The sequence below is a fragment of the Rhinolophus ferrumequinum genome, chromosome X (assembly GCF_004115265.2).
Source record: "Rhinolophus ferrumequinum isolate MPI-CBG mRhiFer1 chromosome X, mRhiFer1_v1.p, whole genome shotgun sequence".
NCBI classification, from domain to species: Eukaryota; Metazoa; Chordata; class Mammalia; order Chiroptera; family Rhinolophidae; genus Rhinolophus; species Rhinolophus ferrumequinum.
Genome location: NC_046284.1, coordinates 81,696,944 through 81,717,334, shown reverse-complemented (window position 1 = coordinate 81,717,334; position 20,391 = coordinate 81,696,944). Strand labels below are relative to the sequence as shown.

The window sequence follows — 20,391 nt, the reverse complement described above, 5'->3', positions numbered from 1 at the left end:
AGAAAAGGCACTTGCTATATATGTATGTGTATAAACACATATCTGACCAAAAAAAAAAAAAACTTCTGTAATTAGCAAGAAAAATAAGTAACCTAAAACACAATGTGCAAGATAAATAAATAGGCACCTCAGAGAATGAGAAAACAAATGGCTAATACGTATAAAGTAGAAGCTCAACCTCATCCATAAAGAAAAGCAAACTAAACCCCTACGCATTGTCTGGAGGACTATAAATTAGTACAGATATAATCTAGAGCAATTTGGCAATGTTTGGTGAAAAGCCTATATGCATATTTTATAGGATCCAGGAATTCTACACTGAGTATATACTTTAGATAAACTAACACAGGAACACAAAGAGACAGAGACATCTATGAAGACATTCCCTGCAGCATTGTTTGTAGTATCCAAGAACTGGAAACTATCAATCGATAAATAAAATACAGTTGACCGCTGAACAACACAGGAGTTAGGGGCACTGACCACTTGCGTAGTCGAAAATCTGTGCATAACTTTTGACTCCCTAGAAACTTAACTACTAACTGCTTACTGTTGACCCGAAGCCTTACCAATAACATAAACAGTCGATTAACACATATTTTGTATACGTATTATACACTGTATTTGTATAATAAACTATAGAAAAAATGTTATTAAGAAAATCATGGGGTGGCCAGTTAGCTCAGATGGTTAGAGCGAGGTGCTAATAACACCAAGGTTGCCGGTTTGATCCCTGCATGGGCCATTGTGAACTGCTCCCTCCTTAAAAAAAAAAAGAAAGAAAGAAAGAAAGAAGAAAATCATAAGAAAGAGAAAATACATTTATAGTATTTGTTGAAAAGAATCAGCACATAAGTGGACCTGCGCAGTTGAAACCTGTGTTGTTCAAGGAACAACTGTATTGATATTATTATTTGATGGAACATAATCTAGCAGTCATGGGGAGTGAACCATATATGAATATGGATAGTTCTCAAAAATCACACTGAGTAAAAAAAGTAAGAAATAGTTTGTCATCTACAGCACAATACCTTTCATGTTAAAAACGGAAAAAATCTACACACACAAATGATACTGTAGACTGTGCATGGATACACATGTCTAAGTAAATGTATGGAAGATGGCTTGGACGGACACAGAAGAAAAAGGAACTGGATCAGGAACAAAGACCAAAGGCGACAAAAACCAAATATAAAAGAGGAGTCATGCATGCACTGATGATGACAGCGATCATAAATTGAGGAGACTATCATAGCAATCAATTTCAGTGTTTCTGAAGTCTAAGCTAAATATAAAACAAAAAACTCCTCACCCCCAAACTCCATAAAAACACCTGATTAAAGACAATGTCCAAAAAGGAAAAGGAAAATGACCTGGCCACCTCCTTGTCACACAGCTTACCGGAGTACACAGCACATGAGCAGCAGATGGGTGGGGACATTAGCTGGATTGAGCATGCTGGGTGAGTCTGACTTCATGCAGGCCAGGAAGGCCCGCATCCTTCTGTTCTTGTCCTCAACTGCTTTGCCTAGCCAGAGCTTCTTGAGGTTTGGGCAAGTCCATTCCCGAAATGTCAGTGCAGACACCAGCTCAGGGGTTTGAGGTGACTTCCCTTTGTAGGCAGACCACTCTTTAAGGATCACTGAAGGAACTGGAAAACAGAAATTAAGGAAAACCAGGCTCTAGAGCATCTGAGCACTTCTGCATCTGGACACAACGGACAGGATCCATCGCATTTCAATATCTTTTTAATTTCTGTTGCTATGATTTTTACTGTTAGCAGTAGTAACAGCAGGAATAGTAATATAAGACCCAGTCTTATTTTACTATCATATAATATATTGTAATATAGTATAGTATAATACAATATAATATTGGGACTTATATTAATTTTTGCTCCAAAAGACGCATTAGAGCTGATTGTCTGGCTAGGTCTCATTTTCGGGGAAACATAGTATAATTGACATGTGTTAAGTCCTTTACATATAAATGTAAATCCATTTACTCCTCAGAACAATTATGAGAGAGAAGTATTATGAGTGTATTACTACAAAAAGTAGTGCTCACTTTGCAGATGAAGAAATCAAAGTTCAATGTCACACACACAGTTCTTAATGACTTTGAAACTTATTTCTTGAGTAGATGTACAAGCCTAGGCAAGGAAAGGAGTCCAAAGAAAAATTATCTACCTGGCTTCATAACAGACTATAGAACACCCCAAAAGACTTTAAAGAATTTCACAAAATTCTCAAAAAACCAACCTCAGATTTACAAAGGTGTATAGACATAGAAAACAGGGCTTTTGTCTACTTCTAGTACACCTCAGGCTCCTGAGCTATGGCCTCTTTCACTAAAGACGTTTAGCATCTACTCAATTACCCAAGCTAGTTATCCTAGAGCCCTCACTCTCCTTCACCTCCTACGCATCTGGTTATTCCCAAGATCGGCTGCTTCTACTACCTTATCATTCCTTATATCTGTCCCCTTTTCTTCATCACAACAAATATTAGACAGATTCAGGTCTCATCATCTTTCACCTGACAAGAGTCTCCAGACTTGTCCCTGCTTTCATCCTGTCTGGTCTCCCTCACACCCCTGCACCACAATCACTAGAGTGTTTTTTGAAAAACCTTTTAGTTTGGGGCAGCCAGATGGCTCAATTGGTTAGAGTGCGAGCTCTCAACAACAAGGTTGCCGGTTCAATTCCCACATGGGATGGTGGGCTGCGCCCCCTGCAACTAAAGACTGAAAACAGTGACTGGACTTGGAGCTGAGCTGCGCCCTCCACAACTAAACTGAAGGACAACAACTTGGAGCTGATGGGTCCTGGAGAAACACGCTGTTCCCCAATATTCCAATTAAAAAAAAACTTTTAGCTTGAAATAATTATAGATTCACAGGGAGTTGTGAAGATAGTAGAGAGAGGTCCTGTGTACCCTTTATCTAGTTTTCCTCAATGGTTATATCTAAAATAATTATAATAAAATATCATGGCTAGGAAAATGACATTGGTGCAACTGTGTGTATAGTTCTGTCATGTGTAGATTTGTGTAACCACCACCACAATCAAGATACAGAACCATTTCATCACTACAAAGATCTCCCTTGTGCTACCCACTTTTTGGTCACACCCAGTGCCCTCCAGCATCATCCCTAATCCCTGGCAATCATTAATCTATTCTCCCTATCTATAGTTTTGTTAACTTGAGATTATATAAATGGAATCATACAGTATGCAATGTTTTGGGTTTTTTTTAAACTTTCTATTTAAGTGTGTTTTTCCAGGACCCATCAGCTCCAAGTCAAGTAGTTGTTTCAATCTAGTTGTGGAGGGTGCAGCTCACAGTGGCCCATGTGGGGATCCAACCAGCAACCTTGTTGTTAAGAGCACCGCGCTCTAACCAACTGAGCTAACCGGCCGCTCCCAGTATGCAGTCTTTTGAGATTGGCATTTTCACTCAGCATAATGCCCTTGAGATACATCCATGTTGTTGCATATATCAATAGTTCATTCTTTTTTTGCCCAGTAGTATTCCATGGTATGGATGGACCATACCATTCACCTTTTGAAGGATATCTGAGTTGTTTCCAGTGTGGGGCTATTGTGAATAAAGCTGCTATGAATATTTGTGTACAAATTCCTGAATGAGAATAAGTCTTTATTTCTCTGGGATAAATGCCCCAAAGTGTCAAGTGATGGGTTATATGATAAGTCTATTTCTAGTTTTGAAAGGAACTGCCAAATTATTTTCCAGAGTGGCAATATCATTCTACTTTCCTACCAGCAATTTATGAGTGATCCAGTTTCTCCACATCCAATCCAGCATGTGGTGTTACCACCATTTTCATTTTAGCCATTCTGACATGTATGTAGTAATAACTCATTGTGTTTTAATTTGCATTTCTCTAATGGCTAATAATGAACATATTTTCATATCTTTGTCATATGCATGTCTTCTTCAGTGAAATGTTTGTGCAGGTCTTCTGCTGATTTTCTATTTGGATTGTTTTTATAATGTTCAGTTTTGAGTTTTTAAATATACTTTAGATACTAGCCTAGATACATAGTACTTGTTCACCTATGGATGGCCAACTGATCCAGGACCATCTGTTTAAAAGACTATCCTTCCTCCAATGAAGGGTTTCTGCAGCTTTATCAAAAATCAGTTGGCTGGGGGCAGCAGGTTACCTCAGTTGGTTAGAGCATGGTGCTCTTAACAAGGTTGCTGGTTTGATCCCTACATGGGCCACTGTGAGCTGCCCCCTCCACAACTAGATTGAAAACAACTGCTTGACTTGGAGCTCATGGGTCTTGGAAAAACACTTAAATAAATAAAAGTTTTAAAAAAAAACCTCCCTTAAAAAAAAAATCCGCTGGCTGTACTTATATGGGGCTAGTTCTGTATTCCTCATTCTATTCCATTGATCTGTGTCTGTATCACTGCCAATACCGCATACTCTTAATTATTGTACCTACCTAGTAAGTCTTGTAATCAGGTAGAGTGATTGCTCCCAATTTATTATTCCTTTTTAAAAATGTTTTAGCTATTCTAGTTCCTTTGTCTTTCCATATAAATATTAGAATATTCTTGTCTATACCTACAAATAATCCTGCTGGGACTTGGCTAGGAATTGTGTTTAACATGTATATCAACTTGGGGGAGAATTGATATTTTACTATGTTAGGTCTTCCAATTCATGGACATCTATGTTTCTCCATTTATGTAGGTCTTCATTGATTTCTTTCATCAGCATTTTGTAATTCTCAGCACACAGCTACTGAAAATCTTTTGTTAAATTTATACCTAAGTATTTCACTTTCATTGGAGGGATTGTAATTGGTATTGCATTTTTTATCTCAGTACCACATATTCATTGTTAGTATACAGAAACACAACTGATTTCCGTATATGTTTATCTTATATCCTACCACTCTGATGAACTCACTTTTCAGTTCTAGTTGTTTTGTTGTAGATGCCCTGTGATTTTCTACACACACTATATGTCATCTGCAATTAGGAAGTTTTATTTTTGATTTTAAGATCTGTATGTCTTCTATTTCATTTTCTTGCCTTCCTATACTGGCTAGAACTTCCAGTACTATGTGGAAAAGCAGCAGTAAGGGTGGGCATCTTGTTCCTGATTTTAGGAGAAAAATACTGTCTTTCACCATTAAGTATAATGTTAGCTGTAGGATTTCTGCAGATGTTCTTCATCAAGTTGAAAAAATTCCCCATATTCCTAGTTTTCTGAATTTATTTTTTTTACCATGAATGGTTGTCGAATTCTGACAAATGATTTTCTGCATCAACTGAGATGATCATATTATTTTTTTCTTCTTTAGCCTGTTTATATGGTGGATTACAATGAGTGATTTTTCAAATACTGAACCAGCCTTGCAACCATGTAATAAAAACTACTTGGCCATAGTGTATAATTCTTTTTATATATTGCTGAATGCCACTGGCTGATATTTTATTAAGAATTTTTACATCCATATTGATGAGAAACATCAGTCTGAAGTTTTGTTTTTATGCCCCGTCTTTATCTGGTTTTAGTATCAAGGTAATACTGACTTCATAGAAAGAGTTAGGAAGTGTTCTCTTCTAGTTTGTGAAAAAGACTATGTAAAATTTATGTCGATTCTTTGTTAAACATTTGGTATGTTTATTAAATTATAGCTGACATTCAGTATTACTCAGCTTCAGGTGTACACTGCAGTGGTCAGGCACCTACACTGTCCATAAAGTGGTCTCCCTAATAAGACAAGTGCCCATCTGACACCCTACAAAATCTTTACAACATTACTGATTATATTCCCGAAACTGTCTTTAGTATCCCTGTGGCAATACTGCGGTTACCAATCTGTGCTTTCTAATCCCCTCACCTTCTCCCTCATCCCTAACCCCTCCCATCTAGCAACCCTCAGTTTTTTCTCTATATCTCTGAGACTGTTTCTGATTAGTTTGCTCATTTATTCTGTTCTTGAGATCCCACATATAAGTGAGATCGTATGGTATTTGTCTTTCTCCGTCTGACTTATTTCACTTAGCATAATGTTCTCTAGTTCCACCCATATCGTTGCAAATGGTCCAAGATTTCATTCTTCTTTATGTGCGAGCAATACTCCATTGTATAAATGTACCACAGTTCTTCATCCAGTCATCTACCAATGGGCGTTTCGGTTATTTCCCTGTCTTGGCTATTGGCTCTATAGTAACAGGATGTGGAGTACAGTATAGGGAACATAGTCAATTGTATTGTAACAGCTATATATGATGTTAGAGGGGTAGTAAAGTGGGGGAGGAGCGTTATCACTTTGTGAGGGGTGTAAATGTTTAACTATTACATTGTTTTTGTACACCTGAAACTAAAAGAAACAAGAGAAAGACAGAAAGACAGGAAGGAAGGAAGGAAGGAAGGAAGGAAGGAAGGAAGGAAGGAAGGAAGGAAGGAAGGAAGGAAGGGAAATTAAATAAAAAAAAAACTTGGTAAACTTCTCTAGTGAAACCAATTGAGCCAGATTTTTTTGGGGGAAGTTTCAAATTAAATTTCATTAATATTTATAGGGCTATTCAAATGATCTATTTCATATTAGGTGAACTGCAGTTTGTATATTTTGAGAAATTGGTCCATTTTGTCGAAGTTGTCAAATGTCTGTGTAGAGCTATTTACAATATCGGGGTGCCAAAAGAAATGTATACAAGTTGACACATTGGTCAACGTTGCTCAAGCAGTAGTCCACCGTAATCAGAAGCGTCTGGACGCCCGCTCATGGCAGCACACAGCAGCCCACGGACGCTTGCGCTGGCTGCCAGCCACTCACGCTGTCACCGGCTGCTCCTGGCAGCACTCAGCATCCCATGGCCAACCTCTAGCTGCTCATAGCAGCCCAGCTCCAGGGAGAGCTGTGTTCACAATCTTAGCTGTAAGAGGGCGCAGCTCACTGGCTCATGTGGGAATCGAACTGGTGACCTAAGTGTTAGGAGCCATTGGGCGGGCCCAAGTATTACAATTTTAATAGTTTTCCTTTCTTAAAATGTGTATACATTTTTTTGGCATCCTGTTTTCCCATATAATTATTTTGATGTCTATAGGCTCTGTGGTGATATCCCTTGTCTCATTCTCGATATTAGTAATTTGTGTCTTCTCCATTTTTTTCTTTGCAGTCTTGCTAGAAGTTTGTGAATTTTATTGTTCTTTTCAAAGAACCAAGTTGTGTTCAATTTATATTTTTCCTATGCTTTTATGTTTTCAATTTCACTGATTTCTGCTCTTATCTTTATTTCCTCCCTTTGATTTACTGCAGGTTTAGTTTTCTCCTCCTCTTGTTTCTTGAGATAAAAGTTCAGATGACTGATGAGAGCATTTTCCTCTTTTCTAATGGGACCATTTATTGCTATAGATTTCCCTCTCAGAAATTATTTATCATTAGCTTGCAAATTTTAATAGGCTTTATTTTTATTTTCTTTTAGTTCCATTATTTCTTTCTTTTGCTTGAGACTTCCTCTATGACTTATGGATTATATACAGAAGTGCTTTGTTATTTTCCAAGTATTTACAGATTTTCCTGTTATCTTTCTAGTTTGATTCGATAGTGGCCTGAGAATATTCTCTGTATGGTTTCATTTTTTAAATTTATTAAGGTTTGTTTCGTGGCCCAGAATATGATCTATCATGGCATGTTCTTTTTTTTTTTTCAATTACACTTGACATTCAATATTATTTTATATTAGTCTCAAGTGTACAGCATAGAGGTTAGACATTTCTGTAATTTATGAAGTGATCCCCCTGATTAGTCTAGTACCAACCTGGCACTATACATAGTTACTAAAATATTATTGACAATATTCCCTATGCTGTACTTAACATCCCCATGACTCTTTGGTAACTACCAATTTGTACTTCTTAATCCCTTCACCTTTTTCATCCAGCCTCTCAACCCCTCTCCCATCTGGCAACCATCAGTTTGTTCTCTGTATCTATGAGTCTGTTTCTGTTTTGGTTTTTTTTTTATTTTGTTCTTTATATCCCACATATAAGTGAGATCATATGGTATTTGTCTTTCTCTGTCTGACTTATTTAACTTAGCATAATACCTTCTAGGTCCATCCATGTTGTCACAAATGGTAAGAGTCCATTCTTTTTATAGCAGAGTAATATTCCATCATATATACTATATGTACCACTTCCTCTTTATCCAGTTGTCTACCGATGGGCCTTAGGTTGCTTCCAAATCTTGGCTATTGTAAATAGTGCTACAGTGAGCATAGGGATGCACGTATTTTTTGGAATTTGTGTTTTGGATTTCTTTGGATAAATAACCAGAAGTGGAATTGCTGGGTCATAAGGCAGTCCTATTTTTAATTTTTTGAAGAACCTCCATACTGTTTTCCACAGTGGCTGTACCAATTGACAATCCCACCAACAGTGCACGAGGGTTCCCTTTTCCCCATATACTTGTTGTTTGTTGGTTTATTGATGATATTCACTCTGACAGGTGTGAGGTGGTAACTCATGGTGTTTTTATTTGCATTTCCTGATAATTAATGATGCTGAGCATCTTTTCATATGTCTATTGACATATGGACATAGCCATTTGTTATGTCCTCTTTGGAGAAATGTCTATTCAAGTCCTCTGCCCATTTTTTAATTGGGTTGTTAGGTTTTTTTGGTGTTGAGTTGTGTGAGTTCTCTATAAATTTTGGATATTAACTCCCAATTGGATGTATCATTGGCAAATATCTTCTCCCATTCAGTAGGTTGTCTTTTTGTTTCGTTGATGGTTTCCTTTGCTGTGCATAAACTTTTCAGTTTGATGTAGTCCCATTTGTTTATTTTATTCTTTTATTTCCTTTGGCTCAAGGAGATATATCAGAAAAAACTATTACTAAGAGCAGTGTCAGAGAATTTACTGCCTATGTTTTCTTCTAGGAGTTTTATGGTTTTGGGACTTACATTTAAGCCATTAATCTATTTTTTTTTTAATTTTATTGGGGAATATTGGGGAACAGTGTGTTTCTCCAGGGCCCATAAGCTCCAAATCATTGTCCTTCAATCTAGTTGTGGAGGGCGCAGTTCAGCTCCAAGTCCAGTTTCCATTTTCAAACTTTAGTTGCAGGGGGTGCAGCCCACCATCCCATGTGGGAATTGAACTGGCAACCTCGTTGTTGAGAGCTCGCGCTCTAACCAACTGAGCCATCCGGCCAACCCCGCCATTAATGTATTTTGAGTTTATTCTTGAATATGGAGTAAGAAGTTGGTCCAGTTTTCACAGAACCGTTTACTGAACAGACTGTCTTTACCCCATTGTATATTCTTGCCTCCTCTGTCATAGATTAAATGATTGTATAGGTGTGGATTTATTTCTGGGCTCTCTATTCTATTCCATGGATCTGTGTGTCTATTTTTATGCCAATACCATGCTGTTCTAATTACTATAGCCTTGTAGTATAGTCTGATATGTTACTGTGATACCTCTAAGTTTGTTCTTCTTTCTCAAGATTGCTGTGGCTATTTTTTGTGGTTTAACATACATTTTAGGATTATTTGTGCTAGTTCTGTGAAAAAATGCCATTGGCATTTTGATAGGGATTATACTGAATCTACAGATTGCTTTGGGTAGTATGTACATTTTAACGATGTTAATTCTTCCTATTATTATGGCATTTGTTCTGGAGGCATGTGTAAAGAAAGTGTATTGTGCTCTTGTTGCATGTTCTATGAGTTGATTAAATCCTATTCGTTAATGATGTTGTTAAGCTCTATATTCTTGTTGATTTTCTGTCTAGCTGTTCTACCCATTATTGAGAGGGGAGTTGAGGTCTCTAATTGTAATTCTGGATTTGTCTATTTGTCACTTAAGTTCTATCAGGTGTTGCATCACATATTTTGTAGCTTTGCAGTTTGGTGATAGATATTTAAGATTGCTACGTCTTTTTATGGCCAAGTAATATTCCATTGTATATATATGTACCACTTCTTCTTTAGCCAGTTGTCTATTGATGGGCACTTAGGTTGCTTCCAAACCTTGGCTATTGTAAATAGTGCTGCAGTGAACACAGGGGTGCATATATCTGTTTGAATTAGTGTAAGAATGAAATCTTACCATTTGCGACAACATGGATGGACCTAGAGGATATTATGCTGAGTGAAATAAGTCACACTGAGAAAGACAAATACCATATGATCTCACTTTTATGTGGAATCTACAGAACTAAATAAACCAACAAAGCAGAAACAGACTCATAGGTACAGAGAACAAACTGATGATTGCCAGAGGGCTGGATGAAAAAAGTGAAGGTATTAACAAGTACAAATTGATAGTTACAAAATAGTAACAGGAATGTAAAGTACAGCATAGAGAATATAGTCAATAATATTGCAACAACTATGTATAGTGCCAGATTGGTACTGATCGGGGGGATCATTGCATAAATTATATAAATGCCTAACCACTGTGCTGTACACCTGAAACCAATATAAAATAATATTGAATGTCAAATGTAGCTGAGAAAAATAAATTTTAAAAGAAAGATTGCTATCTTTTTTGATGGACTGACCCTTTTACCATCATGTAATGTCCCTCTCTGACCCTGGCAATTTTCTTTGTTCTGAAGCCTACTTTACGTGGTATTAATATAGCCATTCCTGCTTTCTTTTGATTAATGTTTTCATGGTATATTATTTTCCATCCTTTTACTTTCAAAGTACCTATATCATTTATATTTGAAGTGAATTTTTGTAGATAGCATACAGCTGGGTCAGGTTTTTTATCCAGTCTGTAATCTCTGTATTTTAATTGATGTAGTTAAATCACTTATTGATTAACATGTTAGGGCTTAAGTCTGTCATTTTATTTTTTTGTTCTGTTTTTTGTAGCTCTACTTTCTTATTCTTCCCTTCCTATGAGTTACTTGAACCTATTTTAGACTTCTGTTTTATTTTATCTATAGTGTTTTTGAGTGTATCTCGTTGTACATCTTTTTCAGTGTATTTTCTAGATATTACACTATACAGAAATGCCAAAAAATGTATACATTTTAAAAAGGAAAAAAAACTATTAAAATTGTAATACTCAATATAGACCGATAACAAAAGATGAACACAAGTCACGTGTATACATTTTTTTGGCACCCCTGGTAAACGAGTATACATAACTTATCAAAATCTACTGGTGTTGACATTTTACCAGTTCAAGTGAAGTGTAGAAATCTGATCTCTGTTATATCCCTGTATCCACCTCCATTTATAACTGTCTTAAATATTTTCTCTACAGACATTGAGAACCACATTAAACACTGTCATAGTTTTTGCTTCAACTGTAAAACAATTTAGAAAACTCAAGAGATAAAGGAAAGTCTCTAATATTTATCTGTATTTTTGTTCTTTCCATTGTTTTTTCTTTCTCCCTGATGTTTGAAGATTCCTTCTTTTATCATTTCCTTTCTGGGTAGAGGACTACATTTAGCCATTCCTTTAGGGTACGTATGCTTGTGAAAAATTATCCTAGTTTTCCTTTATCTGATAATGTCTTTATTTCCCCTTCATTCCTGGAGGATATTATTGTTTGATATAGAATTGAGTTGACAGTTCTTTTCTTTTGCCCCTTAAAATGTTGTGCTACTTCCTTCTGGTCTCCACGGCTTCTGATGAGAAATTAGCTGTTATTCATATTATTTTTCTCCTGTAGGTGAAACATTATTTCTCCTTGGCTGTTTTCTATGATGATGATGATGATGATGATGATGATTATTATTATTACATTTCAGGTGTACAAAAGAACATAATGACTAGACATTTACACCCCTCACAAAGTGATAACCCCACCAAGTCTACTACCCATCTGACGTCATACATAACTATTACAATGCCATTGACTATATTCCCTATGCTGTACTTTATATCCCGTGAAAACACATACACACACACACACACACACACACACACACACTCACACACCCCTTTAATTATAGTTGACATTTAATATTATTTTATGTTAGTTTCAGGTGTATGGTGCAATGGTTAGGCATTTATATAATCTATGAAGTGATTCTCCCAGTAAGTCCAGACCCATCTGACACCCTACAGTCTTTACAACATTATTGACTATATTTCCCATACTGTACTTCACATCCCCGTGACTATTTTGTGACTACCAATTTCTACTTCTTAACCCCTTCACCTTTCTCATCCATCCCCCAAACGCCTCCCCATTTAACAACCATCACTTTGTTCTCTGTATCGATGAGTCTGTTTCAGTTTTGTTTGCTCATTTATTCTGGTCTTTACATTCCACATATAAGTGAGATCATATAGTATTGGTCTTTCTCAGTCTGACTTATTTCATTTAGCATAATATTCTCTAGGTCTATCCATGTTGTTGCATCTCTCTGGCTGTTTTCAATAATTTTTATGTTTTAGCTTTCAAATATTTGACCAGGATATGTCTTGACACGGATTTCTTTAGGGTTTATATATTTTATAATTTACTTAGCTTCTTGAATCTGTGGGCTTATGTTTTTTGCCAAATTTGGGGGTATTTCAGCCATTACTTCTTTGAATACTTTTACAGTCCCAACCCCTTTCTCCTGTCCTTCTGGGACTCTGATGACACTGTATCTTCTGTTCGACTGGTCCCCGTTCATTTCTTCAGTCTGTTTTCTGTTATTCAGATTGGATAACTTCTATTGTTCTGTCTCCAAGTCCACTGATTATTTCCTGTTATCTCCAATCTGCTGTTTAACCCATCTATTGAGTATTTTATTTGTTATTGTATTTCTTACTTCTTAATTTCCATTTGTTCTTCTTTATGTCTTTTATTTCTTTGCTATGACTTTCTGTTTTTAATTTATGTAAAGTAAAGTATGCTCAGAATTGTTTGTCAAAGCAGTTTTATGATAGCTGACTTGAAGTCCTTGCTAGGTAATTTAAACATCTGTGTCATCTTAATACTGGCATCTATTCATTGTCTTTTTTGGTCAGTTTGAGATATCAGTTGGAAATATTTCTAGTTCTTGGTATGATCAGGGATTTCTCAACTGAAACATGGACATTTTGGGTATTAAATCTTGTGTCTTAGCAGGTCCTTTCTGACACCACTCTGGTGGTTGAAGGGGGACACTGTCTATAGTCAAGTGGGAGTAGAAGTCCTGGCTCCCCACTTGGCCTTGCCTCACACCTCCCCAGCAGGAAAGGTGGGGCACCCTGTTGTAGTCTGGCAAGCATAGAAATCTAGACTCTTCATTCAGGCTTTGCTGGTTGGGGTGGGTGGACCTCAGTTTTTCTGTGGCATTTGGCTGTAGAGTGGTTATTATCTCAAAATGTTCTATGTTGCTAGGTTGTTCCTTTTAGGTCCTTTGGCTAGAGAAAGCAGGCTTTTGTTGGGGTTTTTATTGGTCTGGACCTGTTGGCATTTCTGGGCTGCCAGTTTGTCCCACACCCAGTCTGGGATATACGCATATGAGGCAAAAGAAAACCCAGAGAACTTACCACTGCATCGTTTCTTGGATCCCAAGGTCCTTGGTCAGTCTGTCTTCTTCTCTTCACCTTCTAGAGTGTCTAGTGCTTGTTTTACATATAATATCCCGGGCTTTTAGTTGTATTTAGCAGGAGGAATAGGGAAAAGTATATCTACTCCATCTTCCCAGAAGCAGAAATTTAGAGGGTTCTTTTGAACACACTAAATTGACCATGTCACTCTGCAGCTTAAAATATCTCAATGGCTCCAACTACCTACAGGATCAAATCCCAAAATAAAAACCTTACTGAGGAGAAGACACTGTGTAAGATACACCTCTACATTCCCAAAGTCCAGCATGCTTCTTATAAATAGTAGTCACTCTGAACGCTTAATGATTAAAGAACTAGGGCTAAAGTTAATGCATTTCCCATATCAATATGTATCCTGGTGAATTATACATTTTCTCAAGGACTGCTCCATAGCCAAAAGTACTATGTGCTTACACAGACATTTTTGCTCTGCATCAAGCTTTGAGAGATCTGTCAAAGAACTACACTTACCTTCCACAGGCAGCCGTCGTCGTATGGCCAGGCGTTCCATTTTCCGCTGTGTCTCTGCCAGACTGAAAAGGACTCCGTACACATATTGACGAGCTGACCGGAACAGGAGAGCAGCTGGAGGCAGCTCCAAGTTACACTCATCCTCAATACATACGGGGATCTTGATCTCACCCTAATAAGAAAATGGTCCAGGGGAAAGGAGTAAATAAATTACCAGAAGTTTTGAAATTGAGCTGAGAATAACCAGTAATGAACTGGAGCCTCTGTAGCCTAACCGTTAAATTTTCTACTTGTACTTAGACAGAATTTCAGACTAAAAGAAGTTGTAACAAGCCCAACTGACCATAGCCAGGTTAAAAGCTATGTTCTGTTTTTAAAGTGTCTGCTATGACTGACTGTAGCTGACTAAATGGGAAAGTCTATCTTAGACATTTTGCTGGATTTGTATGGTAAGAAAGGGTAGAAGGGAACAGCTCTGGAGAAATAGAGGATGGACCAAAGAAAAAGGGCATAGAGCCTCTTCTTAGATCATGTCCACCCCTAGACCAGAGTCCAAGTTGGTGTATTATCTTCTTCGAAATCTCACAATTACACTTTACTTGAGGGCCTCATTTACTGCACAGTCCCATCTCCTGCTGATCTTGCCTCACCTGAGACCTTTAATACAATAAAGGGCCCCAGCACAGTTGGTTTCCTTTTATTTCCTTTCAGATACCAATGATCAGAATTTATCCTGGCAACTTACAGTTCTAGGAAGTATGAAGGACACTATTAAGAGCAGGGAGATAGGTGGGTGCTGATGTGCTTTCTCACCTTAGTGAGGACATGGTAGATATATGGGTACATAAGACCCCTTCGGTGTCGGTGTTCAGCAACTCGCAAGACTTCTGGAGCTACTGGAGGTAAGGGTGGAATGGTGATGTCCATGTGGTTCCTTGTAGACATAGACAGCAGAGATGGGATGTGGGGCTCACCATCCCCCAGGCTGGCATCTGAAACTCCAGTATCAATGGGCTGTACCCAGGACCCTCTGTCATCAGTTGGGTCCTCCCATACAGGTGGCTGCTGAAGGGTTTCTGTGATGTGACTAAAAAATGTAGAAACACAGCAAAGAAAAGAGAAAGGAGGTGGATAAAGATATTTCAACTCAAGATGTCTATTCTGATCCCAAGGAATCTTACAAACCCTCTGGAAGTCAGAACTCTGGGTTAGAAATAGACCTGATACCTTTCCTCTCAGTGGTCATCACTACCTTCCTGGCTTCTTTCATCTGACACAAACCAACGCGATCAAAAGTTGTGAGGACTATCTTGAATCCTTTGCACCATGTAAGAGGCAATGTTTAGAGTCTGCTTATGTTCTAAGAAAATAATTACAATTGAAACTGCAAACCTCAAAGCAGCCCTGTTTCCAAGGAATAATCTGCTTGGAGGAATAATCTAGAAACAAATAAGCTAATACAAAATCCCACTATTCTAATCCTTAGGACCCTGTCTTAGTTACTAAGCAATATAACTGCCTACTCAACTGTTCCAATACTTCAACTCTATAAATTCTTTTCATTTAAAAAAATTCAGTCAACCCCCCTCACAAATTGAGACATGACAGTCATGACATGTAGCACACCCATAACAAGGCTTCCCTAACCAGCTACTATGCTGCCTTTACCTGAGTGGCCTGTGTATCCGAAAATTACCATTGGTACAGGGTCAAAATGAGCACGAAATGGCCAAGCATAGAGAGAGTTTCCCTACTTTGCTTAAGAGCAAAGAGCCACAGAGAAAAGCTGGAAACATATACTTCCCCACATCCCCGTCTAGGTTACCAACAAGAGAATACAGATGCTTCAGAAGTCTGTTCCCTTGGGTGCCTATACAGATACTTACTGAGAGCTGGCTTCATTTGGCTCATCACCATCAGAGGAAGAGTGGGAAGAGTCTGGTCCCAGAGGAGATGAGGCCTTGGAAGTCAGGTAATTGGGAAATTGGGGTGTAGAAGAGTCATAAGAGACAGCCCAATTGGCAAAGGGGCTGTTCTGTAGCATGGGGTCCTCAGAAAAAGCACGGGATTCCCCCAAAGCATGGGAGGAGAAGAGGAGAGAGGAGTTGGGTCCCATTGGGAATGATGGTGGATATTTCATTTTCTGGGGCACGTGGTGAGAAAACTAAACGACAAAACAGACAGAAAAGCTATTTAACATTTTACCAGGCTCCAAGATGGTTTCCTTAAAAATTGTGACATAGTGGATGCTGCCAGGAACAGGGGTTATTGGGATATAAAGAACTTACTGAGAATAACAAGAAATAATCCTAATAGTGTTGTATGGACAGAATCTTCCAGAGGCAGGACAATGGACCAATCTATGTCTCCTAGTCCACTCTTCAACATTAGCTAATCTACCTTCTCAATGCCCTAGTAGTTACTGATTTGGATGTTTTCTTTATAGTCTGCCAGCGTCAGGTTGAGAACATGACATAGGTATATAGAGCCTCGACATTCTGATAACACTGAATCACCCTATCTCCTAAACCCTAACTCTAATGCTAACAAATGGTCTCAGGCTTCATAAAAGATACTTACCATTGGCTTTCCAGCAGAGATAGTGCCCATTGGATGCCGTGGAAGGGGAGGATTTCCAAGTCGATTATTACGAAAACCTGAAGCTAAGAGAAAGGGCTATAATTTAGTCAATCCTAATAATTCTACCATGTTACATTCTGCTAACCCCATTATCACATGAAAAATTATTCATAATAAATAAGTAACAATTTACTGAACAGCTACTATGCACCATGCCAGAAATGTTACATAAATTATTTCATCTGATAACAACCCTATAAAGTAGGTTTCACAAGCCACATTTCATACAAATGTGACTTGTCAAGATCACACAGCTAATAAACAACAGAGACGAAATTCAAACTCAGGCCTAACCCCACAGATAGGGCTATTTTACATATACCAGGCCACAATGGAGTTAGCACCAAAAGATGCCCAAACTAAGGAAATGGCATTAGACTCCATCTAAAGTTTTGAGAAATCAGGGCCAGTCTCATGTCACCTCTCTTATTACATGGAAATCAAAAGGAGAATGTCTACCAAATAGGAATGACTTCTAGGAGGGTGCAATACGAACAAGTGATTCCACTCTGGCCCAAGATTCCCTGAGGGACGGACTCAGTTTCCCCTATGGACAGAGCAGCTCCGGGTCAGATGGAAGCCTTACCTAGAAAGGAGGAGGGACCCACTGGCAGCGAAGAAAGTTTGGTTGTGACTGAATAGTACTCAACTGCTTTCTTGAATCGCTCTATTTTATCTTCTGTCCTGGACTGGATGTTGGAACATCAGATGTTCAGAAGAAGAAACAACACGAGAGTATCTTTTTCATGCAATTTATAATTTGAGAGTCAGAACAGTAGCAGAAATCAAATATTTAAAGAAACCCAAATGAGCAATTTTTCATGTTGCAGAAAAGATGAGACAGGGAGAAAGCATTGTAGACCATAAAATCTGCAAAGTTTTTAAAAATTAAGTTTAAAAATAAATAAAAGTCTACTCACATGTTGTGTTATTCTTAAATGGCCACGTGATATTAGAAAAAAATACATAAGGATGGGGGTAAATTACATAGTACCACCACCCAAAGATATTTTGGTGTGTTTCCTTCTAGTAGTGTTTAAAATAATTTTTTTTCTTGAAGTATAGCTGGACTCTTTTAATACACATATTTTTCTATAGTTGATACCTTATGTACAATTTTGTATCCTGCTTTTAGTATAAGACAATTTTGAATGGCTGTGGATTTTATCATTACAAACACGTCATAAATTATGTAACTATTTCCCTAATACCTGACATTTAGGTTATTTCTCACATTTGGCTATTGTAAGTTATGCAGCAAAGAACATATGTGTACATATAAGTTTTTTCTGGATTTCTTATTATGTCCCTAAGAAAACGTCTGTCCCAAAAGTGAAATTACTGGTTCAAAAGGTATGAATATTAAAACCAAAAGCACTTAAACAATATATAAAAACCACAATGTGACACCACTGTATATCTACCAGAATGGCTAAAATGAAAGATTATAAATATCAAGCACTGTCCAGGATACGGAGTAACTAGAACTCCAGTACATTGCTGGTAGGAATGTATGTTGGTTTAGTGTGGAAAACAGTTTGGCAGTTTCTTATAAGTTAACCATATATTTGCCACAGGGACAGCAATCCTACTCCTAAGTATTTACCCAGGAGAAATGAGTACATTTGTCCACCAAAAGACATGAAGAATGCTAACAGCTTTACTCATAATAGCCCCAAACTGCAAATAACTCAAATGCATATCAACAAAAGAATGGATAAATTGTGGTCTGTTCATATAATAGAATATTATACAGTAATTTAAAAAAGAACAAAGTACTGATACATGCAACATACAGATAAATCTCAAAGACATACTGAGTGAAAGAAGACAGACACAAAAAAGTACATATAAAGTCCAAGTAGAAGCAAAACTAATCTATGTCAACAAGAGTAAAAATACTGTTTACCTCTGTGGGTTTGGGACTGATTAAGAAAGGGCTTTTCCTTATCAAGCCTTTTCTAATGTAATTAAAAAATCGTCTTGGATATAATTTTATGAACTTCATAATATTTCATCAAGTGGAATATAAGGTATTAAAGTCATTTCTAATATTTCTTTATAAAAAATGCTCTGATAAACATATTTTTACATAAGTTTTTTGGGTTATTTCATAGGGCAAATTCTTATAAGTGGAATTACTAGGTCAAAGGATATGGTCATTTTCATAGACTCTTGGCACATGATACCAAATCTCTTCCCAAAACAGATGTCTCAAGTTATACTCTCATCATCAAGCATAAGAGTGCCCAATTTACCGTATGGCCCCAGTGTTGACTACTTTCTACAAAAAAAAAAAAAAAAAAAAAAAAAAATCTTCTAACTATAACAAACATTTGTTTCTTATAGAACAATTAAAATACATAATCAAAAAAGGAAAACTTAAAATATTTATAATCTCATCTCTCAGGGTTTGTAATTATTAATACCCCAGGATCTAGACAGCATTCCAGATCTCTTCATTTGCATGCATGCAGGCACACTAACATGGAAATCAAGACCTCCAGGGCCTCCAGCCTCACAAAGAAACAAAATCACTCTGCTTTCTAAAAAAATTGGACTTAACACAATTGTTTGAAAAAAGGGTTCCATGTCTAAAGAATGTTTGCAAATTACTTACTTACATGGTTGAATATCTACATGGTTGAATAAAGTTCCATTGTATCAAAGTTCCATTATTTATGTATTTATTATTTCCTTATTATATTTAATAATATACATAATAATTGAAAACAAGCTCCTAAAAAATACAAGCTATACACAGTGTTCCTTAGTATCTTTGCCTCTGTACCCACTTCCTTCCCCAGAGGTAACTCCTATTATCAGTTTGGTATATGTCATGTCATAACTTTTGCTGTGTTTATATACACATACGTATGTACACCAATATGGTTTTTTTCTCACACAAATGGAATATCAGCGCATTATTTTTTAACCTGCTTTCTGTACTTAACTAACAATATGTCTTGCAAGTGTAGATCTGTAGTGCAAAACCCTGAAATACTGAATTATGCATACTTCCTTCAATCTACCACTCTGTTCTGTGCTCTGATAGGCAAACATTTATTCTTCCTTCAAGAGGCACTACTTCTATGAAACCTCTCTCTTGTGAAACCTTTATTGTATTTTTTCTTTGTTGTGCTTATTTATTTGCTTCTGCCTTCCTCTTTAACCTCAAGTTCTGTGAGGAAAAAGAATGGTTTATTCATATTTATATCCCAGGGTCTAGCATGGGGCCTTGCCTATAGAAGTTCAGGCAGTACTTGATATAATTGCATTTACTAAAGTTCTACTCTTTTCTTTCATAGATTCACAGATGCCACAAGTAGCAGAGTAGAACCCCACACTCTGACACTATTACCTAGCAGTGTTTGCATGTCTGTTTAGAAAAGCTCTCCTCATAATTCTACAACTGTCAATAATAATGTTTATGAAAATTATACAGCAACAATGACAAAAGGTTTAAGACATAATATTAAATGAAAAAAGCAGGTTAAAAATTTTTACACTGAGATGACTACCACATCAAAATACACATGTAAAAGGAGACAAAGAAACATTGTAAAGAAATTAGGGTGAAATTAGGATCAAAGTCTCTGTTTTTAATTTTTTGTTCTTTTTTTCAATGAAAAAAGGGATCTTTGTTATTAAGAATAGTCATTGTCCAAGTTTTAAAATTCATGAAGCTACAAAGGGAAGCAAAAGCTGTAACACTGAAAATATTCAACT

General features: G+C 37.0%; 1 protein-coding gene across 2 annotated transcripts in view; it reads right to left on the bottom strand.

Moving 5' to 3' along the window:
• Positions 1 to 20,391, bottom strand: part of FAM120C (family with sequence similarity 120C) — an 84,201-nt gene that overhangs the window by 32,694 nt on the left and 31,116 nt on the right. For both annotated transcript variants that reach the window (XM_033107086.1, XM_033107091.1), the window contains exons 5-10: positions 17,249 to 17,351; positions 16,603 to 16,685; positions 15,909 to 16,186; positions 14,836 to 15,109; positions 14,023 to 14,194; positions 1,402 to 1,651 (exon numbers count right to left, since the gene is read on the bottom strand). In XM_033107086.1, the coding sequence (XP_032962977.1) occupies positions 1,402 to 1,651; positions 14,023 to 14,194; positions 14,836 to 15,109; positions 15,909 to 16,186; positions 16,603 to 16,685; positions 17,249 to 17,351 (1,160 nt within the window). The remainder of the gene's footprint in view (positions 1 to 1,401; positions 1,652 to 14,022; positions 14,195 to 14,835; positions 15,110 to 15,908; positions 16,187 to 16,602; positions 16,686 to 17,248; positions 17,352 to 20,391) is intronic.